A 26,138-nucleotide genomic window follows, 5' to 3' on the forward strand; every position below is an offset into this window, starting at 1 on the left:
ATGAACAGAATGCGGCACTCCCTTAATATTCATTTTGAGTTCTCAAATAAAGGAATGATTATTCACAAATAATGTCCCATCCCCCAGAATTAGTTTACTGCCCTGGCACTACAAGAATTTCTGAGAATAGTGTTCATATTTGCAGATTTACAACTGTAGTATTATTCAAAAATACCTTCCCCAAGTTCCACAGTGTGAAACCCATAAAAAACGTCAGAAGCCATAGGAAACCCATCTCTGTAACACATGGGCAGTCAACTCTGTGACTGTTACTCAACAGAAGAACATGTTCCTTGGGCTTCTCTTTCTCAGGAAAGGACCCTTTTATGCTAAAAGAAGGTGGTTATTTGGGGGATATAAAACACACCAAGACATTATTTTAAAATCTGTTTCACTTGACAACTATTTATTGTCAGAATCAAGATATCAAGGATATAATTTCAAGCCTGCAAAAATATAAAAGCTTCTAGAAACTTAGCCTTTTGACTCATTTTCAGTGACCATGTGTCTCTATGTTAGAACAGATGAGAAGAGAATTAATTACAATTATGTTCTTATCAACTCCATCCAAATCAGAAAATAGCAATAGTTTTTCAAGATCACATTGTAGACCTGAGAAGATTTCTGAGTTCTGAGCAATTTTGTTTTGCTCTGTAGAACAATAGAGTATAAACAAAGCTAGTGACAATAGCAGAGTAAGAGCTACAATGCTGATGAGGAAGACAAAGACAAAAATCTGTACTTCCGGAGCTGTAGAAAAGCTACATGGTGGGTGGAACAAAGTTCCTGCAGAAACCAAAAATAAAGGTCTTTGTTGGATATAGTACTTGAGAAAATAAGGAAACACAGGCACAAGTGAGCTTCAGTACATCATGTTTTGATGTGTTTTGTTTTCTTTTCCTGAAGAAATGGTACCTGGTACCACTAGTGCTTTGGCTGAGGAATACAGACTCATGTTCACGTCTGTCCTGAAAGATGGGCTTCCGCCTTGTGAGGGGAAGACCGTGGAAGCGTAACCAAGTCCACGGCTTGCCACCTGGTGCTGCTGATGCACACATTAGAAGGAATTAGGGAAACATCTCTAAGGATCATGATTTTAATAACTTGATCTAGAAAATTCAGACATGGGAGCACTGTGCCAATATTCTTTCTTTCATCAATGAAAAGAGAAATAGGAGATAGAAGATGATGCCGTGGAAAGTAACATGGTAGAGGGCTGATGGTGTCAAAGAACCAAAATTGAGATTTGGGACTGTGTCCCAGGTCTTAGAACTCTTGAAGAGTTTAGCTCATAAAGGCAAAGAAACCTAAGTTAACTTGACAATAGCTACGCTGCTGCTGCTGCTGCTGCTGCCAAGTCATGTCAGTCATGTCCGATTCTGTGCAACCCCATAGACGGCAGCCCACCAGACTCCCCCATCCCTGGGATTCTCCAAGCAAGAACACTGAAGTGGGTTGCCATTTCCTTCTCCAATGCATGAAAGTGAAGTCTCTCAGTCATGCCTGACTCTTCACGACCCCGTGGACTGCCGCCCACCAGGCTCCTCAGTCCATGGGGTTTTCCAGGCAAGAGTCCTGGAGTGGGGTGCCATTGCCTTCTCTGGACAATAGCTATGCTAGATGCATTTAAATGAAATGTGGTGCAGAGGAAGGAAACTTTCTAAATAAAACTATGAAAATCTTCACTCAATTCTGTCTAGTTTGACAAACAACAAAGGAGAAATTCATAGTAATTCACAGAATAGAATATTTGTAAAGGGAGTGTTATTCACCTTATAGATTGTTATATACAGTCTGAAAAGCTAAGGTAATAAAGTGAACATCAGATGTGATGGATCAGTCAATGTGACCGCATTGATAACTGCTAACCATGGAGCATCAAATTCAATATACATAGATCTATTTTTTATTGGAGAAGGAAATGGCAACCCACTCCAGTGTTCTTGCCTGGAGAATCCCAGGGACGACAGAGCCTGGTGGGCTGCTGTCTATGGGGTCGCACAGAGTCAGACATGACTGAAGCAACTTAGCAGCAGCAGCAGCACATCTATTTTTTATGAATATGTTGCTATCAGAGGCAGTATAAATGTGGAAACTCCAAAACTCAAAGGAAGCAACACATTGAAAAGCATTTGAATAAAGCTAAAAATACTTTACAGATAAAGGATTTAAAACGATAAACCGTATTTATGAGCCTTGTCTCCTTGAAGGTCACAGTTGAATTTGGGGAGAGTGTCCTGACAGAGGGAATATTGTTTTAGCAGACTTGGGGGTCTGGTTTTAGTTTCTCTCTCTATTTTTTCTTCTTTGATTTTCTCTCACTTTCTTTCTATATTACAAACCCCTAAAAAAGATGGAAAAAAAAAAAGGTTTAATAATCTCATTGAGAGACATGGAAAAAGCAGTCCAATAAATATCTCTGCTTACTTCCTAGAATATAGAATAGATTCAGGATGTAATAACATGCATTTTTTTAGATTAGCTTTTATTAGAGGTTAGTTGATTTATAATGTTGTGTTAGTTTCTGCTCTACAGCAAAGAGAATCAGTTAAATGTATACATATATCCACTCAGTTTTAGATTCTTCTCCCATATAGATCAATACAGAATATTGAGTAGAGTTTACTGGGCTATATAGCAGGTCGTAAAAGACTTAACAGCCCAGTGACCATGGTTTCGCCCCCCTGATTTATGCATCCAGATGCAACGCATCTCTGTTGCTTCCATAAATGTTTAAACATGCTCATATCTAACCTTCATTTTAAAAGTCATTACTTGATCCTGCCATCTTCCCTAAATATTGACTTATTTTTCCCTACCCGTATCATCCAAGCTTAAGTGAGTTTTTTCTTCCTCATCTGTCAGTCACATTACAACCTACTATATGCTGACTTCCACACATAAAATTCTAGACACAAGTTCAATCTTAACCAACCTGGAAGACTGGTTAGGACATCAAAGCTAGATATTATCAAAGAAATAAACTCACAATTATATTTATGATGATGTAAACTTAAGCAGTATATCTAAAATAGGTGACCTCTTCCTAAAAACAAATTCTAAAATGTTTTTTACATAAGTTGTATCTATGTGAATGACAGATACAGTTGAATGTCATAGATAAGTAAGAACAGTATCCAAAAAGGCACCAACCAAAATAAAGTGATAATTGAAAAAACTGCCCAGGTCAAAAGGGGAATTATAAAATTCCTATTTTTTATTATTTTTGTTTATTATTTTTGAAAGTTTAAAGAAAATGAATAAAACAAAGATTTAATGTATTTGAACAAAATATGCAAATAAGTGCAACTATTCCAAAACACTTTTGCCTCTATCTCCTTACTTGAAAAGCAAAACTTCAACCAGAAAAGAGGCATTAACAAGAGGACATGGAAGCCCAAGAGAATTGATATTTTGATGGGTGGGGGCAGGTAGAATGTTGATCATCCAAAGTCATTTATCTACTCCTATTTTGAACAAATAGCATATGATGAGCCACCGTGAAGTACAGAGTACTGACCATGGACTTCAGGAAAATGGTGAAAGCATGGCACTGACGTCAAAGAACACTGAATTTAGCAACGGGGATGGTATATAAGCATAGACAGCCTTTCATTTAAAAAACAAACACTTCATACTGAAACGTACTGTTTCAGGCCCAAAAGAGCTTTACCTGCTACATTGTCTGAACTCAAGACAATCAGGAACAGAGGTTCTAAATCTCAAGATCCACGATTATGCATCAGTAATCAGAATGTTGACTGGCTTGACTTGTAATTTTATCCAAAGGCATCAACCTGTTTCGAAGCAAAGCAAATTAAATTGTGTTCAAAACAGCCATGTCAGATGAAGCCTGTTTGTTTCTCTGACAAAGTTACTCAGTAATAGAACAGGAAAGGCATTTGGGTGAGCTGGGATTCATGGCAGCCCTGTACACAAGATGACAAAATGGAGCCTGAGTGATGGAAAAATTAGGTGGAATTTGCAACCAGGTGAATAATCCTCCTTTAATAGTGATGATGAGTAGAGTGATGACATCCTGAATCCAGGTTTCTAATGGCTTGATGAGGATTCACTGTTTGTGATCAACACATCCCCCAATCACTTGAACATGAATATTTCAATAGCACAGTGATCTGATTTATGGATTGGTGATATGGAAAGAAATCACAAATAGAAGAAAAATAAGTGTTCTTCCTTTAGGATTACCTTGAAAACCTGAGACATGGAAGGCCCAAAATATCCTATTTTTAAAAGTGTAACTCTTGGGAGCATTTTTTGCAAGAAAAATTTGGTTATTCATGTAACTTTAAAGTTAATAAGTCAATGAATTTAGGACACATTAACAGACATACAGTATTGAGATAAAAGAAGACCTTTTCATCCTGTTCTTCTATTGTAAAACATGAGTCAGGGAATAGAATCCATCTCTCATAACTACACTTTCAGAGGCATATCATAACTTTGAAGTAAGTTTGGAGGGAAATATTAAGCTAATAAGGAGAATTGAAATTATGTGAGAAGTAACTAAGTAGAAGAGCATGCTGTTCCCTTTGCTGACCTGTCTGGATGGCTGATTATGAATATTTGAAAAGCTTGTTATATGCAGAATCTTTGGCCTTTTCATTGTTTAGTAAGGCTACAAAACTCTAGCCAAAGTGTTAAAAGACCAACTTCATCTCAGTAAGAAAGAGAACACTACAGAGTCACAGTTATATACAAACAAACTGGCTTGTGGAATAATGGGTTATTAGTCACTGGATATCATCAAGCAGAAGCTAGGTAAATAGTAGGAAGAACTGTTGTAGAAAGGGGTCCAAGAATTGGAAGGGCAGTTGGACAGGATGATCTTTAAGGCCTATTTCAAACCTAGTAGTCCTGAATCTATGAAGCTCTAACATTTAAGCCTTAGACCCAGCAGCTCTCCTTTCTATAAAATACGTAACATGAGTTTTGTACTATGAAAATGCATTTTATTTTTCAAATTACAGACTTTTAGAGATAGAAGATATCTAAAGGCCATGTAATGACCCATGCTCTATACTGTACAGAAACAGATGATTTTAACAATCATCCAGGCAAAGCAGCCACTGGTAGGAGGGTTGGCAGTGGTTCCCAGCTCTCATTGCTCGGCGAGTGCTCCAGACAATATACTCTTGGGACTGTTTCCATCAGAAAGAACTTCAGTGAGCTCTTATGGAACATGTTTGGAAACTTAATGAAATTAAACTTTTTTTTTCAAAAAGTTTATAACTTCTTGAGGGTATTACACATAAATGCATAAAAAGTAAAGAACAATTCAAGGCAATAGTAAAAGCATCACAGAATATATTATAAACTTTCTTATAGAATATATAGACATAAGGTTAATTTTTTCCCTCCCTCGGTATGTTTGACTCTACTCAGAACAAAGTGCAGTTTTCCTTTAGAATTGAAAAGGTATAAAACTTGAGTTTCAAATAAGACTTATCTCTCAAAAAAAAGTACTGAAGCCACATGAAAAGATAAACTCCATGGGAGATGTGATGGAAAGGAACCTGGGTCTTTATAGGGTTAGTTAGGAAGTGGATGCCAGGCTGGGGTGTGAAGTGTGAAACCAAATGATCAAGCCAAAGAAGTGATAAGGATTGAGGATCAAGTTGCCTAGCTGTGGAGACACTGGAAATGCATAGACTAGGAGGCAGCCCCCTGAAGGAGGCACAGCACGCCAAGGAAATGGTCTGGGTCCCGGGATCAAGTATCCGAGCACAAGCGAGAGTGAGGAGTCGGAGCGATCGCACACCATGCTGTGCTTCAGAGGCAGTTAACCAGTGAGGAAGATGGCAACAGAGGGTCAAGACGTAGTGATGCTAAATGCATTTATTACCTCTGGTGGGTCATCTGTTCCACATGATTTTAACAGATTTACTACCTGGGAAATACCCAGGTAGAAGACCCACCCAGGACTTCAGAGTCCTAATAATAATGACCGTAAACAAAAATGAACAGAGCACACGTGATTACCCAAGCAGGTGGGAAAATGCTAAAAGCAGAAAATACATATAAATCATACAGGCAGTATCCCTAATTAAAGATACATAAAATGTGTATATTATTGAGTAAAAAAATTAATAAAAACTACTGTTGCAAGTTTCCCTTAAATGCATATGAGAAGCAATACATTTCAAAGACACGTTTATGCCTGCTAAATTGCAATTGTCTTCATGGTTATCTGTCAGATTGTATTATATCATAATGGTCTGATTTCTATTATTTATTATAATAAGCATAAGAAAATAATGGGCAGAAGCAATAGCAACATCAGAGCAACATTGTTTAGCAAGCATGTTTCTACACATAAAATCTGGGTTGCTGTGCTAGCCTTTACCTCAAAATTCAGATTGTTCCTAGATGTTATGGGAGTAGTAAATACAATATAAATTCTCAAAGCATCAGTTAGAGATGAGTCATGCTCTACATAATAAAAATGTCTTCTTCTGAAGGAAGCAGTGTTTAGGTTCAGTTATGAATGCATTTATTACATGCCATTTAGGAGCCAGGCACGGTGCCTAGGTGCCTCCTCCAGAGAACTAATAGACTGAGTCATGAAACAAGTCATCATTTATACATTCAAGTGTGTTTAAAATCAAAATGAGTAGTATGGATTCATTCCAAAGAGAGGTCAAGTAGACGAAAGATGGAAATACTGATCAGCTGCAGATTATAGTTTTAATCTCTCTGGGATTAGATTTTCTTTTGAATACAATAGCAAGGAACTCTGCTGGACAAATGGAGATATAGAGCCCTTGCCATGTGGGTCTTGGCCTGAATTTCCTACAGATTCTTACCTCAAGTGCCAACAGGAAATAAATTATACTCAGTAGAGTCTAAGGCCAGGCAACATAGAGATATTTGCCTTCACAATCCCAATGAACAGATATCTCTATATAGTACCCGTGGAGAAGAAAATGTCAATCCTCTCCAGTGTTCTTGCCTGGAATACCCCATGGACAGAGGAGCCTGGCAGGCTACAGTTCATGGGGTGGCAAAGAGTCAGATACAGTTTACCGACTGAACAGTAACAAAGCCATCCATAGATCTAGGCCTTTGCACGTCCTTTGGTAAATTTCTCAGCCTGGATCTTAGGAGATCTTATGCTGTAGCACCTCTCCTGAAATTTCTCCAAGACCTTCCTCTGGTGCCTGGGAGAGCTTGGGACTGGCAATGCTATCCCGGCAGCACACCCTTTTCCCAGACCTGTAACTGTGTGGGTCGAGTCTCTGCTGCTGCCAAGTCACTTCAGTTGTGTCCGACTCTGCGTGACCCTATGAACCGCAGCCCACCAGGCTCCTCTGTCCATGAGATTCTCTAGGCAAGGGTACTAGAGTGGGTTGCCATGCCCTCCTCCAGGGGATCTTCCCAACCCAGGGAATGAACCTGAGTCTCCTGCATTCCAGGCAGATTCTTTACCACTGAGCCACCAGGGAAGCCCCAGGTCAAGTCTCTAGAAGCATTCAATATTTTTGTTACCTTTCAGATGGAACCAGACAGGAAGGCAGTGCCATCTGGGCACGATGCCTGATACAACCAAACCATGTGCACCTGGGTCCCTGTTTCTCCCTAATTCTCTGAACTGTATCTGGTATTCTCCGGATTCCTGGGGGAGCCTAGAGACTTTACCTGTAGGGTTGCTCTGGGCCAGAACCACCTGACCTTGTTGCCTGACCTTGGTTCCAGAAGGATGGCCTAATAATTGAATCACTCCTGCTGACAGAATGGTGTCATATGAGATTGGATCACAATAGATTGTTGTTCCACTAATTTTGGATTACTCAAAATATTTGTCTAGAAAGGGGTCTGGAAGAAATATTTGACTAGGCCCCTCACACCCTAAAAGCGATCCTGTCTCAAACACTTCAAAGTCCTTGAAAACCTCACAAAAGAGTCTGCGGAGTGCCTGATGGCCCAGAGAACTTCATAGAGGGTATGGATTTTGCCTTGGGCTTTTGCATGTGCCACCTCTAGGGGGCCACTGACAAGGTGATAAGCAATATATTACCTGAGTATCCACTGAATCATGGGACTCAAGCCTTCTATGCCTAAACACCTTATGCCGTGAGATGGGGTATAGTAATGATGCTCTTGCCGTATCACTAGGCGCTTCCCAGGTGGCACTGGGCTTCCCTGTGGCTCAGCTGGTAAAGAATCCGCCTGCAATGCAGGAGACCTGGGTTCAGTCCCTGGGTTGGGAAGATCCTCTGGAGAAGGGAAAGGCTACCCACTCCAGTATTCTGCCTTGGAGAATTCCGTAGACTATACGGAGGGGTCACAGAGTCGGAACAACTGAGCGACATTCACTCCTTGGTGGCGCTAGTGGTAGAGAACCCACCTGCCATGTAGGAGACATAAGAGGTGTGAATTTGATCCCTGGGCCAGGAAGATCCCCCTGGAGGAGGGTATGGCAACCCACTCCAGTATTCTTTCCTGGAGAAACTCATGGACAGAGGATCCTGGCCGTCTACAGTCCATAGCATTACAGAGAGTCAGACACAACTGAAGCGACTTAGTATGTACACACTCCGTATTACTAAGAGGTCTCCTGGAGAATGAATGTTTCTCACTGGGCAAACTCTTGCAATTTCAAAATGGGTAAACTAAAGGATTTTCTACTTACTGAAGGGTGTTTATAATTCTTGACTCCTATCTAATGTATATCTGTTGCACTTCGCAATCGTTGTGACATATAAAAATTTGCCTCCTTTCCCCCACCAACATATGCAAATATTTACACTCCCTCTGAAAACTGGTATTGTCTCCTGTATAGAACCAATACAATGGAGATATAATGCAAGCCGCAAATATGAGTCACATAGGTAATTTTCAATTTTCTAGTAGCTATATTAAGAGGGTTAGTAAAAACAGACAGGTGAGATTAAGTTTAATAATGTTTTTATTTAAACCAATATAGAAAAATTATCATTTCAACATGTTCAGTTCAGTCGCTCAGTCATGTCCGACTCTTTGCGACCCCATGAACCGCAACACGCCAGGCCTCCCTGTCCGTCACCAACTCCCGGAGTTCACTCCTGGATCAGTGCTATGAAAGAATGTTTTTCTCATCTATAAATGTTTTATTTGGACTTAAAAGTGCACATAATTAGATTTTTTTCCTGCTTAAGGGTACAGCCCATGCCACTTGAAACTAATTTTGCCTACTGTGGCTTATGTGTCATTTTCTATTGGCATTTTCAAACACGATGTAGCAACAATTCTTTATCAGATTTCTTTAAAGAATATTAGATTTTGAAGTGATCAGAGTATTTCCAAGCCCCTCATGCCTTCTACTTTTAGAACTGTATTTGTGAGAAGAAAAGTCTACTATTTTTTTCTGGATCTAGTTTGGACTCACAAAATTCCTCTAGAGCTCTCTTTGTTTCTCTTCCAGAGCACTAAACTTTTTAAAATGTTCTTTTCTCTAATTAAAATGTAAAAAATTTAAATCATAATTTACATGTTCTTTCCTCAGAAGAATAAAAAGCCTGATTTATCCAACCACATAGTGGTTGAGAATATCTCATTGTTTATGAAATAGGTCTACTCATCAATTTCTGTGTCCCCATCTGGACTGATGAAGAATTTTGTGACTTTTAAGTGAATCGCTATTCATTTCCATTTATATTTCCAGAGAGCAATTTTATTGTTATTGCATATGGTGAATAGTAATTTATAGATGTACAGTAGGGCAGGGATACCAATGAGAAAAATAAAATGAAAATATTCACTCATTCTGCATAGTGGAAATTTCCACATTTAAAAATATTCCATGAGTACTTTAGTCAACTAGTAGGTGACTTCCCTGATAATACCCATAATGAAAATCATTCACAATATAAAATTCTTTAAGTTTTAATTGCTTATGTGTATAATTGAATAAAGTAAATTTCATTCCTCAAACTCTGAATCCCTGAGTAAGATCTAGATAGCAATCAATATGTTTTCAGTTGAAGATGACTTTCTTGTAATTATTCAGTTCAGTAACAGAATAACTGGGCTATGAGATTAACTTATTTATGACAGTGTTCCTGAACTAATAGTATTGAGTAGTTAAATTATTCTCTAAAATAAATTATGAAAAACAATTACAACAAAATTATCTTTAATAGTACATACCTACTGATATATTGGTGAATGTTTTTGTGTAGTCTTTGTAAGAGGATTAGCTTAAATCTCTCTACCTAATCTTGAGCTTAAATGGAATTTAAATCTCTTTTAATTAAAAGCATATGTATACCATAATGTACTTAAAGATAAATTGACTTAATGTTTTCCACACAGTAAATAGCAGAGAGAAAACAGAGCCCAGGTTTAAGTTTTCATTTTTCAATTACAACTGATAATTTATGAACAATGATATGTTAGAGATGCTAAATAATTGCTCTGTAAAATTGTTCAATGCCCAACACACTTACATTCTCCTCTTACTCCAGGGTTATATAAATATATCATATATATCCCAAAGCCAAATGAAACTGACTCTATATCAAATAGTTTATGAACTGCTTGGTAAAAACAATTCTTACCAGGGTCTTTTGAAAAAAGATTTAGAATTTTTTTCAGGTATTTCATTAAAATTACGAAACAAAGCAAAGCCTTCCAGAACGTAGTAAGCTCTGAAAGTCAGGTTTGTACTGAAGGATATAGGAGTCAGCCAGGTGAGCAGAGGAGGGTTCTAGAGCAAAAAGTTTTAACTCAGCAAATATCTCTACATTCTCTCAATTTGGAAGAGAAGACATACACTTGAGTTTCTGTGCATTGGGCTATCATTTATTCCATCATACATGAAAAATTTCAAATATTTCAAACAGTGGAAAAAACCTCACACACAGCACAAATTTTTTCATTTTTCGTAAGAAAAGTAGAAAAACAAACCTCAAAGCTTGCAGACTATATAGTTAAGTGTTTTTCAGTGTGTAGGTCACATGTGTTAGTTGCTACTAGGTGTGATTGAATGGCCTACCTTTTTTTTTATAGGTGCTTTTTTCCCCCATTCTCTTGGTGTGTGTTTATGTGTATACCCACCCCCATTCTCTCCGTGTGTATACCCATGCCATTGAATGCATATTGAGTTGGAAATACAAAGACCAGCCAAAAAAGAAAAAAAAAAGAAAAAGTGATACTAAACAGTTGCTCAAATAAACTTTAAAAAATGTAATTCCAGAATTGACACAATGTATCCAACCTAACATGAACGGTTACTTCTTCACAGGAGGCTTTATGGAGACCGAGGCTGCAGCTCAGGAGTCCCTGGGGTTAGGTAAATTGGGAACTCAAGCTGAGAAGGACAGAAGACTGAAGAAAAAGTAGGTTTGGAGATTTTTTTTTCCCTTCTCTTTCTAACTTTTACTTACTTTGTATCATTGTTTGTGGGGAATTAAAAACAGAGTAATTGGAAAGAAAACAATAGCCCGAGGCCAGTGTTATCCTGGTATTCCCTGAAACTATTTGGTGCTTCAATGTTATAATCATCCAACTATTAAAAGATTTTAGTCCCTAGTATAAAGTTTTTTTTTTTTTTTAAAGAGATCAAAGCTTTTATTTCAAAACTCAAAAATATTTAAAATATTTAAATGTAGCCTTACAAATAATATAATATTCCATTTGAAGTTGAATTCAGTACTGAACTGGCATGATAAAATGGAGATTATACCATCCAACTTTTATTTCCTCTCTTGACAATTAAAGAACCTCCTCTTAAAATGGAGTATTTAAAAGGAGACCATTTCTCTGATTGAATGTAAACTTATTTTAGAATCACAGCAGATTGTTTTGCATCTGTCAGGAAACTGATAGTATATTTTTTCATTCACATATAAGATGGAACATTTAAATGAACTTGCAAAATTGGCAATTTTGGAGTCTCAGCAGCTGTTAGACACAAGTGGGTCTATATGTAACATATTTTTTAAATGCATAGTAACATTTTCAATGATGAAATAGCACCTTTAGACCATGTTCTTTAAAATCCAAAGAATTTCTCTTTATTCCAGGATCTATTAGTTGGTTATTCCTTTTCTTCCCTCTCAAATATTTATTATGTTAGGCTTGTAGTTTTCCTATTTATCTTCATTCCTATGAAAGTATGTTCATCGCTCTAGTCATCATTATTATTGACATGCAAGTGGCTATACTATGCTAATTAATTTACCTCATATTTTCCCTTCTCACTTGCTTTGCAGATGTTTGCTAATAATGAAAAAAATATGTATTTAAAAGTTGTAGAAGAATCCACTGGTATAACTGTTGCATTAACTTTCTACTTACTAAAATTAATTATATATCCAAATTTAGTGGAAATGCTATACAGAAAAAAGAAGTGACCTTGGGAGCATTCTCTCTTGAATACAATTAAATGCTCGATCACATTCCATACTAATAAATATTACCTTTTTATTTACTGGTCACTCAAAGTATATATATAAATATTAAATTTACTTGAAGTCTAAAGGATTTTCAGTGTATTTATTTGAGATTGCTTTAAGTCTAAAGTAGTAATAATAATCAAACCCTAGCCTGGCTAATCCACTTAGTTTATTTCCCTTAAAAGTTAATTCTCATTTTCCCCACAATGAAATATTTAAAAATAATGGCAATCTGTCCAGTTTTCATCTTACATATAAGGCAGTATGGAGGCAATGCCTCACATAATTCGTTTGTTGTTTAAGACCAAGTTAAATGTCAATTTCAACAGCTACTGAAGTTAAAAATTCCAATTATACCATGACTTAACAAAATCATAAATTTAGAATTAAAGTTTAGGAATTGTTAACTTTATACACTGTTTGATTGATTTGATATTAATCTTATGGAATTATTCCTTAAATCCTAAGTATTCTCACCGTAAGAAAATGATTTTAAGTTCTGGACTTGGTTTAAAGATCTTCCTGTGCTTAACTTGATTACTTCATTTTGAAATACATTTGGGCAAAATATAATTTTAAAATGTAGTACATAGAGTCCTTGTCTTGAATATCAAGAAGAATATTAAGAACAAGCCATAATACAACAAAGGCTAACATTCCTTAGCACAACTATTTCCTATAGAATAATATTATTTGAGTTAAAATGGATACAACAAGGCAAAGTGTTGTTGCTAATTAGTGAAAAGACCGAAGCATCTCTCTTATTATTGACCATCTCATAGCAAAAGACCAATAAGCATAGATATTCAACCTATATTTGTAAGACATATAAGGAAGTGCTAATGCTCATCCGTGCCTTCTATGGCACCGTGTCTGGGTTTCTGGGTTACTAAAAAGTCACGTGTACTCATGTAATGGGTTTTACCAGATAAGCAAGGTAAATTATTTTTAAATGATATAGTTTCAAACTTTACTGCCATCAAATTTCTTATTACATGATTAAACATTGGTCATGTTCTCAAATTTTCTGAAGCATTTAAATTTTTATTTAAACAATTCTCATGTTCTATGTTTAAAAGACACTATATCCTCTTTAAATGTGCTTCAATGAATCATACTCTTTTCTGTGTTCAAGTTTCATATATCTACTTTCAAGATGAAAAATAAATTCAAGTACATTTTTTAAAAAAAATACACAAAAAAATGGAGAAAACAATTTCAAATCTTTAAACACTATAGTTTGTGCATACGTGGTTACAATGACTATGGCTTCCCACCAGTTCTTCTACATTCTATCCAATGACCAAGCCAAGTGATGTGTCCGGGACCCAGTACTTATACTTATGATCACTGTACCAAAGTTCATATCAGAGATTCATTTCATTAGTCTCCCTGTGGAAATAGCATAGCTGGAAAATCTTATTTTTAACTTTACTAAGATATCAGGTATCTCTGATTGACAATCTGTGAGTTTAAATTTAATTGATTGAAATCTTTAAATAAGTTACTTATGACACATTTTGAAAAACCATATGGGAGAGAAATCAGAGAGCAGCATTCAAGATATTCCAAATGCTTGCAAAGTCCAGAAATTTACAATGTTGGCAGTCCCAGACAAAGTCTAATTTGAGGTACACTTACCATCCAGCAACTAAAGACAGATAGATTAAAACATCTTACTAGGTCTGTGTTCCTACTTTGTTCTGCTTTTGCTTTGCTTCCCGGTGCAGACATTTGTTTTTCTTCTATTTCTAGCTACTGTCCTATGATGAGAAATAGGAAATTAAGAATACCAGATCTGTTAAAGCATCCACTGTTTTAAAAATTCTTAAGCTGAGTACTATCTTCCTGAGTTGTGTATTATCACACAGGTGCAATTCTTCCCTGAGAACAGCATCTAACCTGAAGGTCTAAAGTCAACCTATTGTTGTTCTGCCTGGTTCATTTTTATTACATCTTATCTTTGTTATACATTCCTTAAAAGCTTCAGTTCCATAAATTTCTTCAGCAGGCTTATATGGAATACAGTTAATACCTATGATAATTATGTCAAACTGAAACTCATCTTGAAATTCTTTGAGCTGTAGTTGTTTAGTAGCTAAGATGTGTCTGACTCTTTGCAACCCCATGGACTGCAGCACGCCAGGCTTCCCTGTCCTTCACTATCTCCCAGAGTTTGCTCAAACTCATGTCTGTTGAATCCATGATGCCATCCAACCATCTCATCCTTTGTTGCCCCCTTTTCCTCCTGCCCTCAATCTTCCCTAGCATCAGGGTCTTTTCCAATGAGTCAGCTCTTCACATCAGGTGGCCTAAGTATTGAAACTTCAGCTTCGGCATCAGTCATTCCAATTAATACTCAGGGTAAGTGAAAAGTGAGTGAAGTCACTCAGTTGTGTCTGACTCTTTGCGACCCCATGGACTGTAGCCCAGCAGGCTCCTCCATCTGTGGGATTCTCCAGGCAAAAATACTGGAGTGGGTTGCCATTTCCTTCTCCAGGGGATCTTCGCCACCCAGGGATCAAACTCAGATATCCTGCATTGCAGGCAGATGCTTTAACCTCTGAGCCGCCAGGGTACTTCACATTAATTTGTCTAGTCTTCCTCTTTAAAATTGGGCCAGTGTTTCTTTAGCCTTGTGGTATAGTTCTCCAAATCCTAAAGGATTGCATCATTTATTATTTTCAATATGTCTCCGTATTAAAATTGTGATTCTCCAGAGTTCTCTTAATGTGTCACTACTATGTGAGGTCTTTTCCACCGTCCTTTGTTTGATTTCATCGGATGGCAAGCATCTTTTCTAATTAATATCAATCGGCTATCTTTGCTATTCCTAAGACTAGACCTGAGAACTTCACTTCTTCCCTTTTATACCTTCCATCCTGATCTTCAAGAACCTATTTCCCTATCTTAACTCTCCAGCAAATGTTTTAGACTAAACCCTAAACCTTCTTTCTCAGGATGGCCAGTTAGTCAACCACACAACTCTATAAAAGAACTGCACCTTATTAAAAAGCTACTGCAAGATCCAAAATGTACATGGCCTAGCTCACCAAAAACCTCAGTTTATAAATATCCTTTGACTCCCTAACTCCCTGAACTTCTCTTAGAATCTGGATGTTGGTATTAATATTTTAGTACCCAGTGAATAGAAACTCTGTTCTTTGCCAAAGTTTAGAATTTATTTGCTGCTAAACAGAGGAGTCAGACAATAAGAGATAAAAATGTCAGCTTTGTTACTGATGCAGCTGTTACAACACAGCTTAGGTATATGGAAATAAAAGGAGGTTCCTAAAACTGAACCGCCAAGTTAAAGTCACTTGGCACAGAAAGAAACGCTAGTCACACGTTTCCAGGATGTACAAGTGTAAGGTATATGTAGTGCAGTGAAGTCGCTCAGTCGTCTCCAACTCTTTGTGACCCCTTGGACCTCCATCCATGGGATTTTCTTCTTAAAAATAGCATTTGCATCATTATGATTCCATAAATATGTTACTCTAGAATCAATAACTATGAACTCACAAAAAAAGAAAAGAAATTTTGTCCTTAGCATCTTTGCCTAAAAAAGAGCTTTAGAAGTATCCATTATATGTATTAATACCTCTTCAGATTTCTTACCCTTTTTTTTTTTTCCTCCTGGAACATATTTAGCTGCTAATTTCCCATATTACCATCTCCATAAATGTTGGTAAGGTTTATGACAAACTTCTTATATGCTTAGAGATCTGTAAATATATTTTATACCTAAATTAATGGAAAATTATAAAAGTATTAGTTTAAAATAATTTCCCCTCAAAGCTTTAAACATACTACTCTTTTGGCTGCCACTTACGTCTAATGTCAGTTGATTGTCATTGTTTCCTGGTATAACATTCCTTTCTCTTTCACTGAAAGCTTGATTTCTCACTTAATCCTGAGGTTCAGAAATGTCATAATACATTTATATTCAAATAATTTCTATGTTTCATTTTTCTACTTTATACTTTCAACCTAAAGACTTGTTAGATTAGACTGCCTTTCATATATTGACCTAAAAGATTTTTATTGCTAAGCTTAACTTCAATTCTAAGAAGCTTATTTTTACAGAGACTGATGAGATTAAAGAGCAGTTGTCTGTTTCAGTAGTAATACACTTGTCTAACACTCATGACAGTTCATGATAGTCAGTAAGCATATTAAAATCTACAGTTACCCAGTGAATAGCTCCAGAAATATAAATCCTAAATTTTTGTATGTTTTTTATCTGCTTGTTTATGTTTTATTTTTGCATTTTTAACACGGTGTAATTTTTTATTAAAACATATATACATGTTGAAATCGGTATTTTGAGACTAAATTGGAAGATACTATATGAATATTAATATACTAATTTATCATTTTTAATATTTAGTTATAGTATAGGTAATATATTATTATATGTTAGATTTGTTATGCTCTCCTGAATGGATACCACTATGAAGTGAATATGGATTCTGTATTTGAAATCAATTTTTCAGCATCATTAAAATGAAATTAACATTCCAACTTGGCAATCAGCAGCATCCTCCAGAGAAGCAGTTTTATCCTTGGAGCATAACACTCACAGTTAATCACTACCAATGAATCTTTATGTTAGAACATCAAAGACATAAAAGTGAAGCTCTATAGATTTAGTTAATTTATTTCTATTGCAATCCTAAGGGTCTCCTTCAGTGCATAAACATTAATGTGTTTTGAGACTTGGCATTTTTAATCTTTAGCATTTGGAAGTTTCAGAGCTTGCATATCTCTAAGCAAAATAAATGTCACTGAAAATATTCATACCTAAAGGTATCACAGAATCTCCACAACATTCTTTCATTCAACAAATATTTATTAAGTACCTGGGTGCCAAGTTAAACTTGTAAAAGAGTTGTATTCCATAAGTTAATCTGTAAGACATGTATTATAAGCTTTGAATACATTTTTCCATCCAAGTAAGGTCATATACATGGAAGGTAAATGTCTTTGCTTCCCTCCACAAAAATATGTTTTGAAGAATGTTATAGAAACTAAATTTGGCTGAACAAAGCCAAAAAAAGAAAAAAAAGGAATTCACTTGTAGGATATTAGAATGTCTTAGAAATTGCAGAAACAACAGAGCCAGGACCACTCTAAAACTTCAACCATGACAGATTATGAAATGTTTCTCTAGAGTATTGTCAATAACTTATCTTTTCCATTTCACATTTTTAAGCTCCTGGGTGAAAGAATCTGGTTGGCCTAATATGGAAGAGATATTTGTACTTGAATCAATTAGTTATAGTCAAGTGTTCCTTTAGTACAGACATGGTTAAAGGGAACACTCGTGGGTAATCAACTCAAAAAGATCTAATAAAGTAGAATATTTCAGAATCTAAACCCAGTGTTCTCAGTATTTATCTGGGAAATATATCTCAGTTTCCAGCTTTGAACTTCGGAAATTTGCCCTCTCTGCCTGCACTGAGTTAGAGCTATCATTGCCTTACCATCTGATCATGCATGTCCTGCCAAGCTCCTGCCGCGAACAATTCTAAGACTTCCCTGAATCTAAAAAATAATAATAGACAAAGGCTAAAGGCCAAAATCTACTGAAATTTGTTAGGAAAAAAATGAATCTAAGGAAAACCAATGTGCCCTCTTGGAGGAAGGAAAAAAACATGGAAGAAATAGGGATATTGTTATGAACCTATGGTGCAATGTTAGTAGATTACAGAGTAAGTATCAATAGAATCAGAATCCCTGTATAGCCTCTGTATTTTCTGCCCATGAAAAATAAAAAGAATACACCCACGGCAGATTCATGTTGATGTATGGCAAAACCAATACAATATTGTAAAGTAATAAATAAATAAATAAATAACAAAACAACAACAAGAATAATAATAAGTGAAAACTCAGATAGTTACATGTACCAGAAAAATGACCTCCTTCTATAAAAAGATCCATATTGTTTGTCTTGACTGAAGTAAATCCTGGATTAATGAAACATGCAAATGATAACTTTTCAGTCATTTACTTAGTGCCCATTTTTTTCCAGGAACTGTGTGAGAAACGACTGATATTTGAATTATACAGCCCTACTTTTCAAAGAGCTTGTAGAGAGACAGTCATGAAAACAAATGATTGCACTTTAGTATTTCAGTGCCCATGATCCTTTCTCTAAGTTTCTGGCCTTTGAGCAGAACGAGAAGAGTGCTATATGACTAAAACCACATAACGTTCTTATTTAAAGGATGTTCTCCAAGTTAAGGCTGTATATTGACACCGTGCTTAGACTGGTTAGCTTTTCAAAATAAACAAAACATCCAATAGGTTATTTTTGAACAGTAAGAAAGGGATTTTCAATCACCAAGAATAAATGGAATCCCTTAAGAATGAACTGTGTCCTTAAACATTTCAGACATTTTCTATACATGTAGATGAGAAAAAGGCTGTAGAAACACCACACATTGAGTTCAGCAAAGTGTTTTGATTACTTTCTAAACGAACATAAGATTGGAATGAGACTAAAACCATGAAAATATAACTGGTGGAGTCCTTGTAATCACAGGGGCTGGACAAGTGAATTCCTGATGACTGAGTGAAATGGAAGTTGGCAAACTCAGCACTTTAGTATTTGACTTAAATATGAATATGATATTTGTGAAAGCACGAAGCTAGAAGACGTAGTTAAGTTTAGATAAAGAATTTTGTTTAAGGGAAACCTTTGAAGAGAGATGCAAATCTAAGAAGATGAAGTTTAACAGGGTCATTTATACGTTAATAAATCTGCATCCAACTTCATATATGCTGAATGCTTATGTATAGGGGGATATGTATAATTTAACTGCAACTCCTGAGAAAAATGTTTCTACAAAAAAAGATAAATTGCCAATGCCTATAAAGATATTAATGATTTTCAGTACCCAAAAAGCAGTTGATAAGGCCAAAATTCTATGTACTGACCAGAACATACCTGGATATTGTATTAATTTCTGGGAAATATGCTTGAAGCAGATATATTCAAGCAAGCACATATTCGGAAGAACATGATCAGCATAGCAAGATGACACTGAACGCCTTCAAGGAGTGTTGCAAACAATTAGGAATATGTGGGGTACGGATAACAAAGATCCAGACGCTCCAAAGAAAAAAGAGCAATCAAATGTGTTCTTTTGGCTGCATGAGAAGATCTTGGGCCCAAAGTGAAAGGCTGTTAACAGATAAATGTGAGCTGCGTGTAAGTGAGGACTGCTAACAATCACAGATCTGAGAAGAAAGAATTGACCCCCTAGAAAGAGAGCTATTTCTCGTGATTAAGTCCAACATAGACCTACCAAGTGTATGAATGTGGCTAGATTATTATATGAGGGATTCAGATTTCAGTTGAGAAATTGAATTACATGCTCTTCAAATTGCCCCTGCCCTGGATTCTGTGTTTTTCTACATAATTCAAAAAGCTGGACTCAGAGAACCTCTGCTTTTTTAAACAAGTGCAGTGCCTGGCACAGTGTAGATACTCAAGACATGCATTTTGCATAACTGAATACATAAATAGCATCTGGGTGGAAAAAGAAGAACAAAAACCCAAGAATATGGAACAGGAACTGGGGCAGTGACTTCCACAAACTAACCGAACTGGAAACCAGGGCTTCGTCTCTGCCCTCATCCTGCCTTGTCCTTGCTCTTCGCTCTGTGCGCCTCCACACAAGGTGATCTAGATGATAGCTCTTTAAAATCTCTCAAGCTTGCTGATTTTCTTCTTTCTTGCTCAGACCATCATACTAAAACAGTGTCTTCTAGTCTTGCCTTCCTCAAATTCATTCTTCACACTTCAGCTAAAGAAATCTATCTAAATCATTATGTCTAAACTTGCCTAAAATCCCTCAATCATTTCCTAGCATCCCTAGGATAAATCTCAAATGCCTTCATATAGTCCCTAAATCCCCACATTATCTGGTTCCTATCTATCCCTTTGTCTCTGCTTCCCATCCTGCACGTTCTGTTCTTAATATACTTAATATCTATGTCTTTTTTATGACTACTCTTGTCTCCTTGTGTGTATGTATATCCTGTTCTGTGTTCCTCCTCATCCTTTTTGCGGTAATGATAATAATGATCTTCTTTATATGTAAGAAGTATTTAATAACCACATTGAGTAGTTGCAATATGCCAGGCACTGTTCTATACATTTACATGTATTTTTGTCTTGTAGTTTTCACAAAGCCTTTGAGGTAGAAATGCTGTTGCTTCCACAATGAAAAAACACAGCTTTCCAAGCACTGTGGTATACAGAGGTGCAGACCTCTGGAGCCCTATTTTCTCTGAACTATTTAGAATCTCAGGATAAGGCTGCAATTTAAAGATTATGTAGTCCAAACTTTCAGCTGGATCTTAAGTCTCCTATCTAATTTTAAATAGTCTCCATGGGGAGTCAAAAAAGAATCTCTCTCTTTATACTCTGAAAAGAGAAGCATAGTTTTTTCCATAGGGAATAATTAGTTTCTTATCTGACCCCATCCCATCCTTCCAAATTAGCAACAAATGTATTTAAATCAGACACTTATTTAAGAATGAGAAATGGAGGTAATTTCAAAGTAGTGTAGTTACTTTATAAAGTTGATTTTTTTCTAATGTAATTAGCCACACATACTATCACCAAAGTTTGATATAAGTATAGTAATGATTACTAATAAGTTATGTAAGAAATGTAAATGTCTGCTTGAATCAATCTAACATTATTTGTCCCAATAAAATTTTCAAAGTCGGTGTCTAACAGTAAGGATGATTAAGTTCTTTCATTAAAAGAAAAGAAAAAAGTGACTAATTAGGATACATTCAAATATAATGCTGACTGACATCTTGATCTAAAAGGTATTCTCTATATTTGTTTCCATAATATAGAAGCTTATATTAGCTCTATATGGTATTTTTATAAGGTCTTTGAAGATGTGCTTTTTGCCCATAGTTATTTAAAGTTAGCCTTTCAGAAGCAAGCTTCTCTACCTTGTTCCCACATTTCTAAGGTCAGTGATTATCTATATCCTATTGACAGGGTTTTATAAAAAAAATAGATAACAAGAGACTTTTCATTCAAAAAATATATGTATGCATGTATACATATATATAACTGATGCCGGGAAGGGCTGAAGGCAGAAGAAGGGGCCGGCAGAGGATGAGATGATTGGATGGCATCACTGACTCAATGGACATGAATTTGAGCAAACTCCAGGAGATAGTGAAGGACGCGGAAGCCTGGCATGCTGCAGTCGATGGGGTCACAAAGAGTTGAACATGACTTAGCGACTGAACACACACACAGATATATATATCTAGGCAGCATATTAAAAAAGCAAAGACATTACTTTACCAACAAAGGTCCATTTAGTCAAGGCTATGGTTTTTCCAGTAGTCACGTATGGGTGTGAGAATTGGACTATAAAGAAAGCTGAGTGCTGAAGAATTGATGCTTTTGAACTGTGGTGTTGGAGAAGACTCGAGAGTCCCTTGGACTGCAAGGAGATCAAACTAGTCAATCCTAAAGAAAATCAGTCCTGAATATTCACTGGAAGGACTGAAGCTGAAGCTCTAATACTTTGGCCACCTGATGTGAAGAACTGACTCCTTGGAAAAGACCCTGATGCTGGGAAAGATTGAAGGTGGGAGGAGAAGGGAACAACAGAGGGTGAGATGGTTGGATGGCATCACCAACAGAATGGACATGAGTTTGAGTAAGCTCTGGGAGCTGGTGATGGGCAGGGAAGCCTGGCGTGCTGCAGTCTATGGGGTCAAAAAGAGTCAGACACGGCTGAGCGACTGAACTGATTGATACATATATATATATTACATATATATACAGCATACAGTTAAATGTATTTATTTCAGATTCTACATACTTAAATTTTTTAATTGGGCCTTGACTGGAATATAATCACGGGCAAAAGAATAACAAAATTCTTGAAAAAGTAAAGATTTCTCAGCCAGAAAAATTACTTCTGTAGAAGTATAATAAACCATACTTAACACTTCTGAATCATTTTCTTTAATTTATAAGGATCACTATAAATGTGCTTGGCTATTTATTTTTATCTGTATCCCATCACTGTATATAAAGCAATTTCTGCTATCATCCCTGGGTGCTCTTATATCCACATAAATCAGCTGTTTGCAACTTAACCTTTAAGTTCATGGCTTCATTACTTCCAATGTCATTCTCTCTTCCAAGTCAGACACATCCTATGTTATATTCTGAATCCTGTCGTTGCTCCCAGACCACCCCTACTCAGAAGTTACTAATTCATGCATATCATTCCTTCCTATCTCCTTCTTTCAGCTTGGTTTTATCAACTTCTTCTACTATCATCTTTTTAAAAACTTCTATCACTTTTTAGTCTATCAGCTGCATTTGGTCCTCTTCTATCTCCCTATTTCGCTTGGATTCTATGACCATAATTTCACCATGCTCAGAAATTCCAAACCCATGATTTTTTTTCATTTGGTTATGTCCATATCATAACTAGAGTCACCAATGAATTTTTCTTTCTCCATGGCTATGTTTGGGTTACCTGAGTGCTACAAGAGAAAATTAATGCAAGGGAATTTGAATCAGCTTCATGTGGGAATTCAACACTGCCAGGTATTCCCAATATTTTTCTGTTACCGGTCTTCTTTCTATTCTCTGCAGCTTTTGTCAGAGACCTCCACTGTCCTCAAACCTGTGTCTTCTGCAGGTGCATTCACATTCTACTCTAGAGGGAGAGAGAAAGAGACCACCTCAGTCCTCTGAATTATTTGCTGCTGAATTCACACTAACTCTTGCCCCCATCCTGCTTTAACACAGCAAACTAGGTTAATTTCTTCTCATTTAAGACCATCCCTGCTTATTTTGTCTGTCTGGTTGTGCCAGTTTCCCACTTGTACTTCAAATTCTCTTCCAATCCTCCTCTCTTCTGGATTGTGGTCATCAGCATTTAAACATGCTCAAGTTTCACCTATTAAAGGAAATCATTTCTTCATTCTACTTTTTCACTTCAGTCACTATCTGTTCACTCCTCAATCTCAATTGTTAACAATTGATTTTTTAAATTTCTGAGTCGTTAACTTGAACTTTAAGAAGCAAAAGGCAACTACATTCCACATATGAAGTTCATTTAATAAATATTTCTAATGTGAAATTTTGCATTCAAAGTTAACTAGTTTATAAATAGACGGCTCATTCATTCAGTGGAAGATCTAGAAGATTAAAGTGAGGCAATTAAACATTTAAGAATCCTGTTTTTAAATATAAGATATATGTTAGTTGATAATATCTTCTTGTTTGTGCCTGGATGTATGCTGATGTTCCCAAGGAAAATATTGTGCCAATAACTGACTTGTTCTTATTGGTTAGAGGGTAACTTAAAACCTATTTTTTCTAGGTCAGTGAAAAATTATTTGTCTATTATGTACTACAGTGGTCTTTAAATGAAGAAGATTAATTTTTGACAGAATCTCTCTTGGTATTCTCATAATTTTGACAATCTGGAGTAGAAAGAAAAAAATAAGTTATATGTTCCTATAAATAATTGCATGTAGAAAAGAATATCAATTTTTATAAGAAAAAAACTGTCTTTATCTAGACCAAAAGCACTACAAATATGTATTATCTCTGATATGAATTTATAATATATTATCACAAACTCTCTTAAGAGTCATTTATAATTACAGCTTTTTGTCCGTTGCAGAACATGTCTTTTTGAAAGTTGTGAGCTGAAATACTTAATTCTAAAATGAAATAGCTAGTCAAGATTGCTCTTAAATTAATTGCCTGTGGAGGAGAAGAAAGTTAGTAAAAACTATGAGAAGTCAGATAACTTATGCATACTGATAAATATATTAGAACTTTAAGCAATACTTTTTGAGTCATATGTTTGTATTTCCTGTTTATTTTCACAATTTCTCATGTTTTATATTTAGGGTATTTCTATAGGTACAGATTTCCTATTTTAAAAATGATAAATATGTGAAAAAAATTAATATTCCACTGTGTGCATATTTATTCAACTTTATTAGAGAGCAATGCCTAGGTAACTTGTAGGCTGAGGAAGATTATTTTGTCCATGGTAATAACTGGCCCCAAATGCTTCATGAAAAATAGTTTTCATGGAGAGCTCAGAAATTGCTTTTTTCTGATAACTCATCAAAGAGTTCACAGGTATGTTGACAGGAAAATCATTCTAACCACCTAGAATGTATTTCTTTGGGTCTTAATTTCCTTTCTGTTGCATATATGATGCAAGAAAGATGCCTTAAGTTTCTTAGGACATTGAGATGCCAATGTGTATGGGCTGCTGTGTTTTTGTTTATGTGAAAAATTTAAAAACTGGTCCCAGCTGTTCTGAAGCTAAGGTCAAAGAACTGCATTTCTCCAAAATGCACATTTAGTGAAAGAATACACAGTTTCTCTGAATGAATGCATTTGGAGGAGGCACGTGCAGGGTGTTCATCGCACTTCCAGCTTTTCTTTATAATGATTGTGTAATTAAAAAAGGGAGCTCTCTAACTTGCTTCATTTCTTAGATAGGAGTCTCTGCTTCATATTTTGTTACATTGACTATATTTTATGTAGTAAAATTTTATTTTTCTAAGAATTGGTCTAGTATGCTTTTATAAAAAAATTTAAAATAATATTCTCATGGCTTTTTATTGGGTTATTTAAATTCCATATTTTCCCAGTGCCTCTACTCTCCCCAGGGAACAAGTGGGCTACTTCAAACACCACAACAAAATCAACCTTTCTGTGATGACATCTGGTAACATTGGTGAACTAATCTAGTTCATTTTCCCCCTCAGAGCAATGTTTACCAACATCTGTCCAAATAAATAAATGTGTCTACTTAAAGACACCCAGTTGCCAGCTTAAATAGAGGAGGAGGAATTACTCTTCTAGAGGGGAGAAGACTGACAGAATTTTTTAGGACTTTTTCATGACCTGATTACTGGCACATAATTATTACTATTGTTATACCACATGTGTAATGTCACAATAAAATTATGGAACTAGGATGTGAAAATTTCTTCTTGCCTCAAATTAAGTTCGGGAGATTGAACATCAGAACCTTACCAGTGATTTTGATCAAACCATGTATGTGAACCAGAATCCAGATAGACCCACCCTCAAACCAGTGCTTTCTTCGAGTCACTTTCTTTCCAGAAGTCTGCTGTATTTTTCTTAAGCTCTAAGCTTATAAATCTGTTTGAGATCCCAAACATCACTTAATAGGTTACTGCTTCTATTTGTAAAATAACCTGAGTGGCCCGAGGTGAAGAATCTTCTTTAACAAGCTGCCTGACTTCCTCCCGGGGTTTACTATAGGCTGGGAAAATGTGGTCATGCATGTTTCAGAGTGGCTCATTTTCAAGAGACAGACTACTGGTCAACTATTAGAACTGCCTTCAGCCTGATTATGCTTTTGGATGCAGTGAGTATCTGTGTCATGGTGAAATTAAAAAAAAAAAAAAAAAAACAGAACACCATGTCTTTCTCATATCTGAGCTTTAGCACATCTGAAATGATGCTCTTGTTTTATTCCATGGCTTTCTTTGGATTGAAATGTATCCATTAACATTTGTGTGCTTTTCTTTTTCATCTGTCCTCCTCCATCTCATGAAAAGCACATCAGGGTAAGTTGAATCACAATGGCTGCTGAACATGTTTATTTTCAGCACCATCCTCTTTTTCTTTTGTCTTTAGTATTTCTCCTTTCAGTTGTAACACAAGCT

At 36.0% G+C, this 26,138-nt stretch overlaps 1 protein-coding gene across 7 annotated transcripts in view; it reads left to right on the forward strand.

The window, feature by feature from the left end:
- Positions 1-26,138, forward strand: part of PPFIA2 (PTPRF interacting protein alpha 2) — a 503,973-nt gene that overhangs the window by 428,222 nt on the left and 49,613 nt on the right. For 6 of the 7 annotated variants that reach the window (XM_070370959.1, XM_070370958.1, XM_070370960.1 and 3 more), the window contains one exon: positions 11,246-11,339. In XM_070370959.1, the coding sequence (XP_070227060.1) occupies positions 11,246-11,339 (94 nt within the window). Of the gene's footprint in view, positions 1-11,245; positions 11,340-26,030; positions 26,040-26,138 lie in introns of all 7 variants that reach the window. The other variant, XM_070370962.1, reaches the window with a different exon arrangement.

This window comes from Bos mutus, chromosome 5 (genome assembly GCF_027580195.1).
Source record: "Bos mutus isolate GX-2022 chromosome 5, NWIPB_WYAK_1.1, whole genome shotgun sequence".
In the NCBI taxonomy this organism is placed as follows: domain Eukaryota; kingdom Metazoa; phylum Chordata; class Mammalia; order Artiodactyla; family Bovidae; genus Bos; species Bos mutus.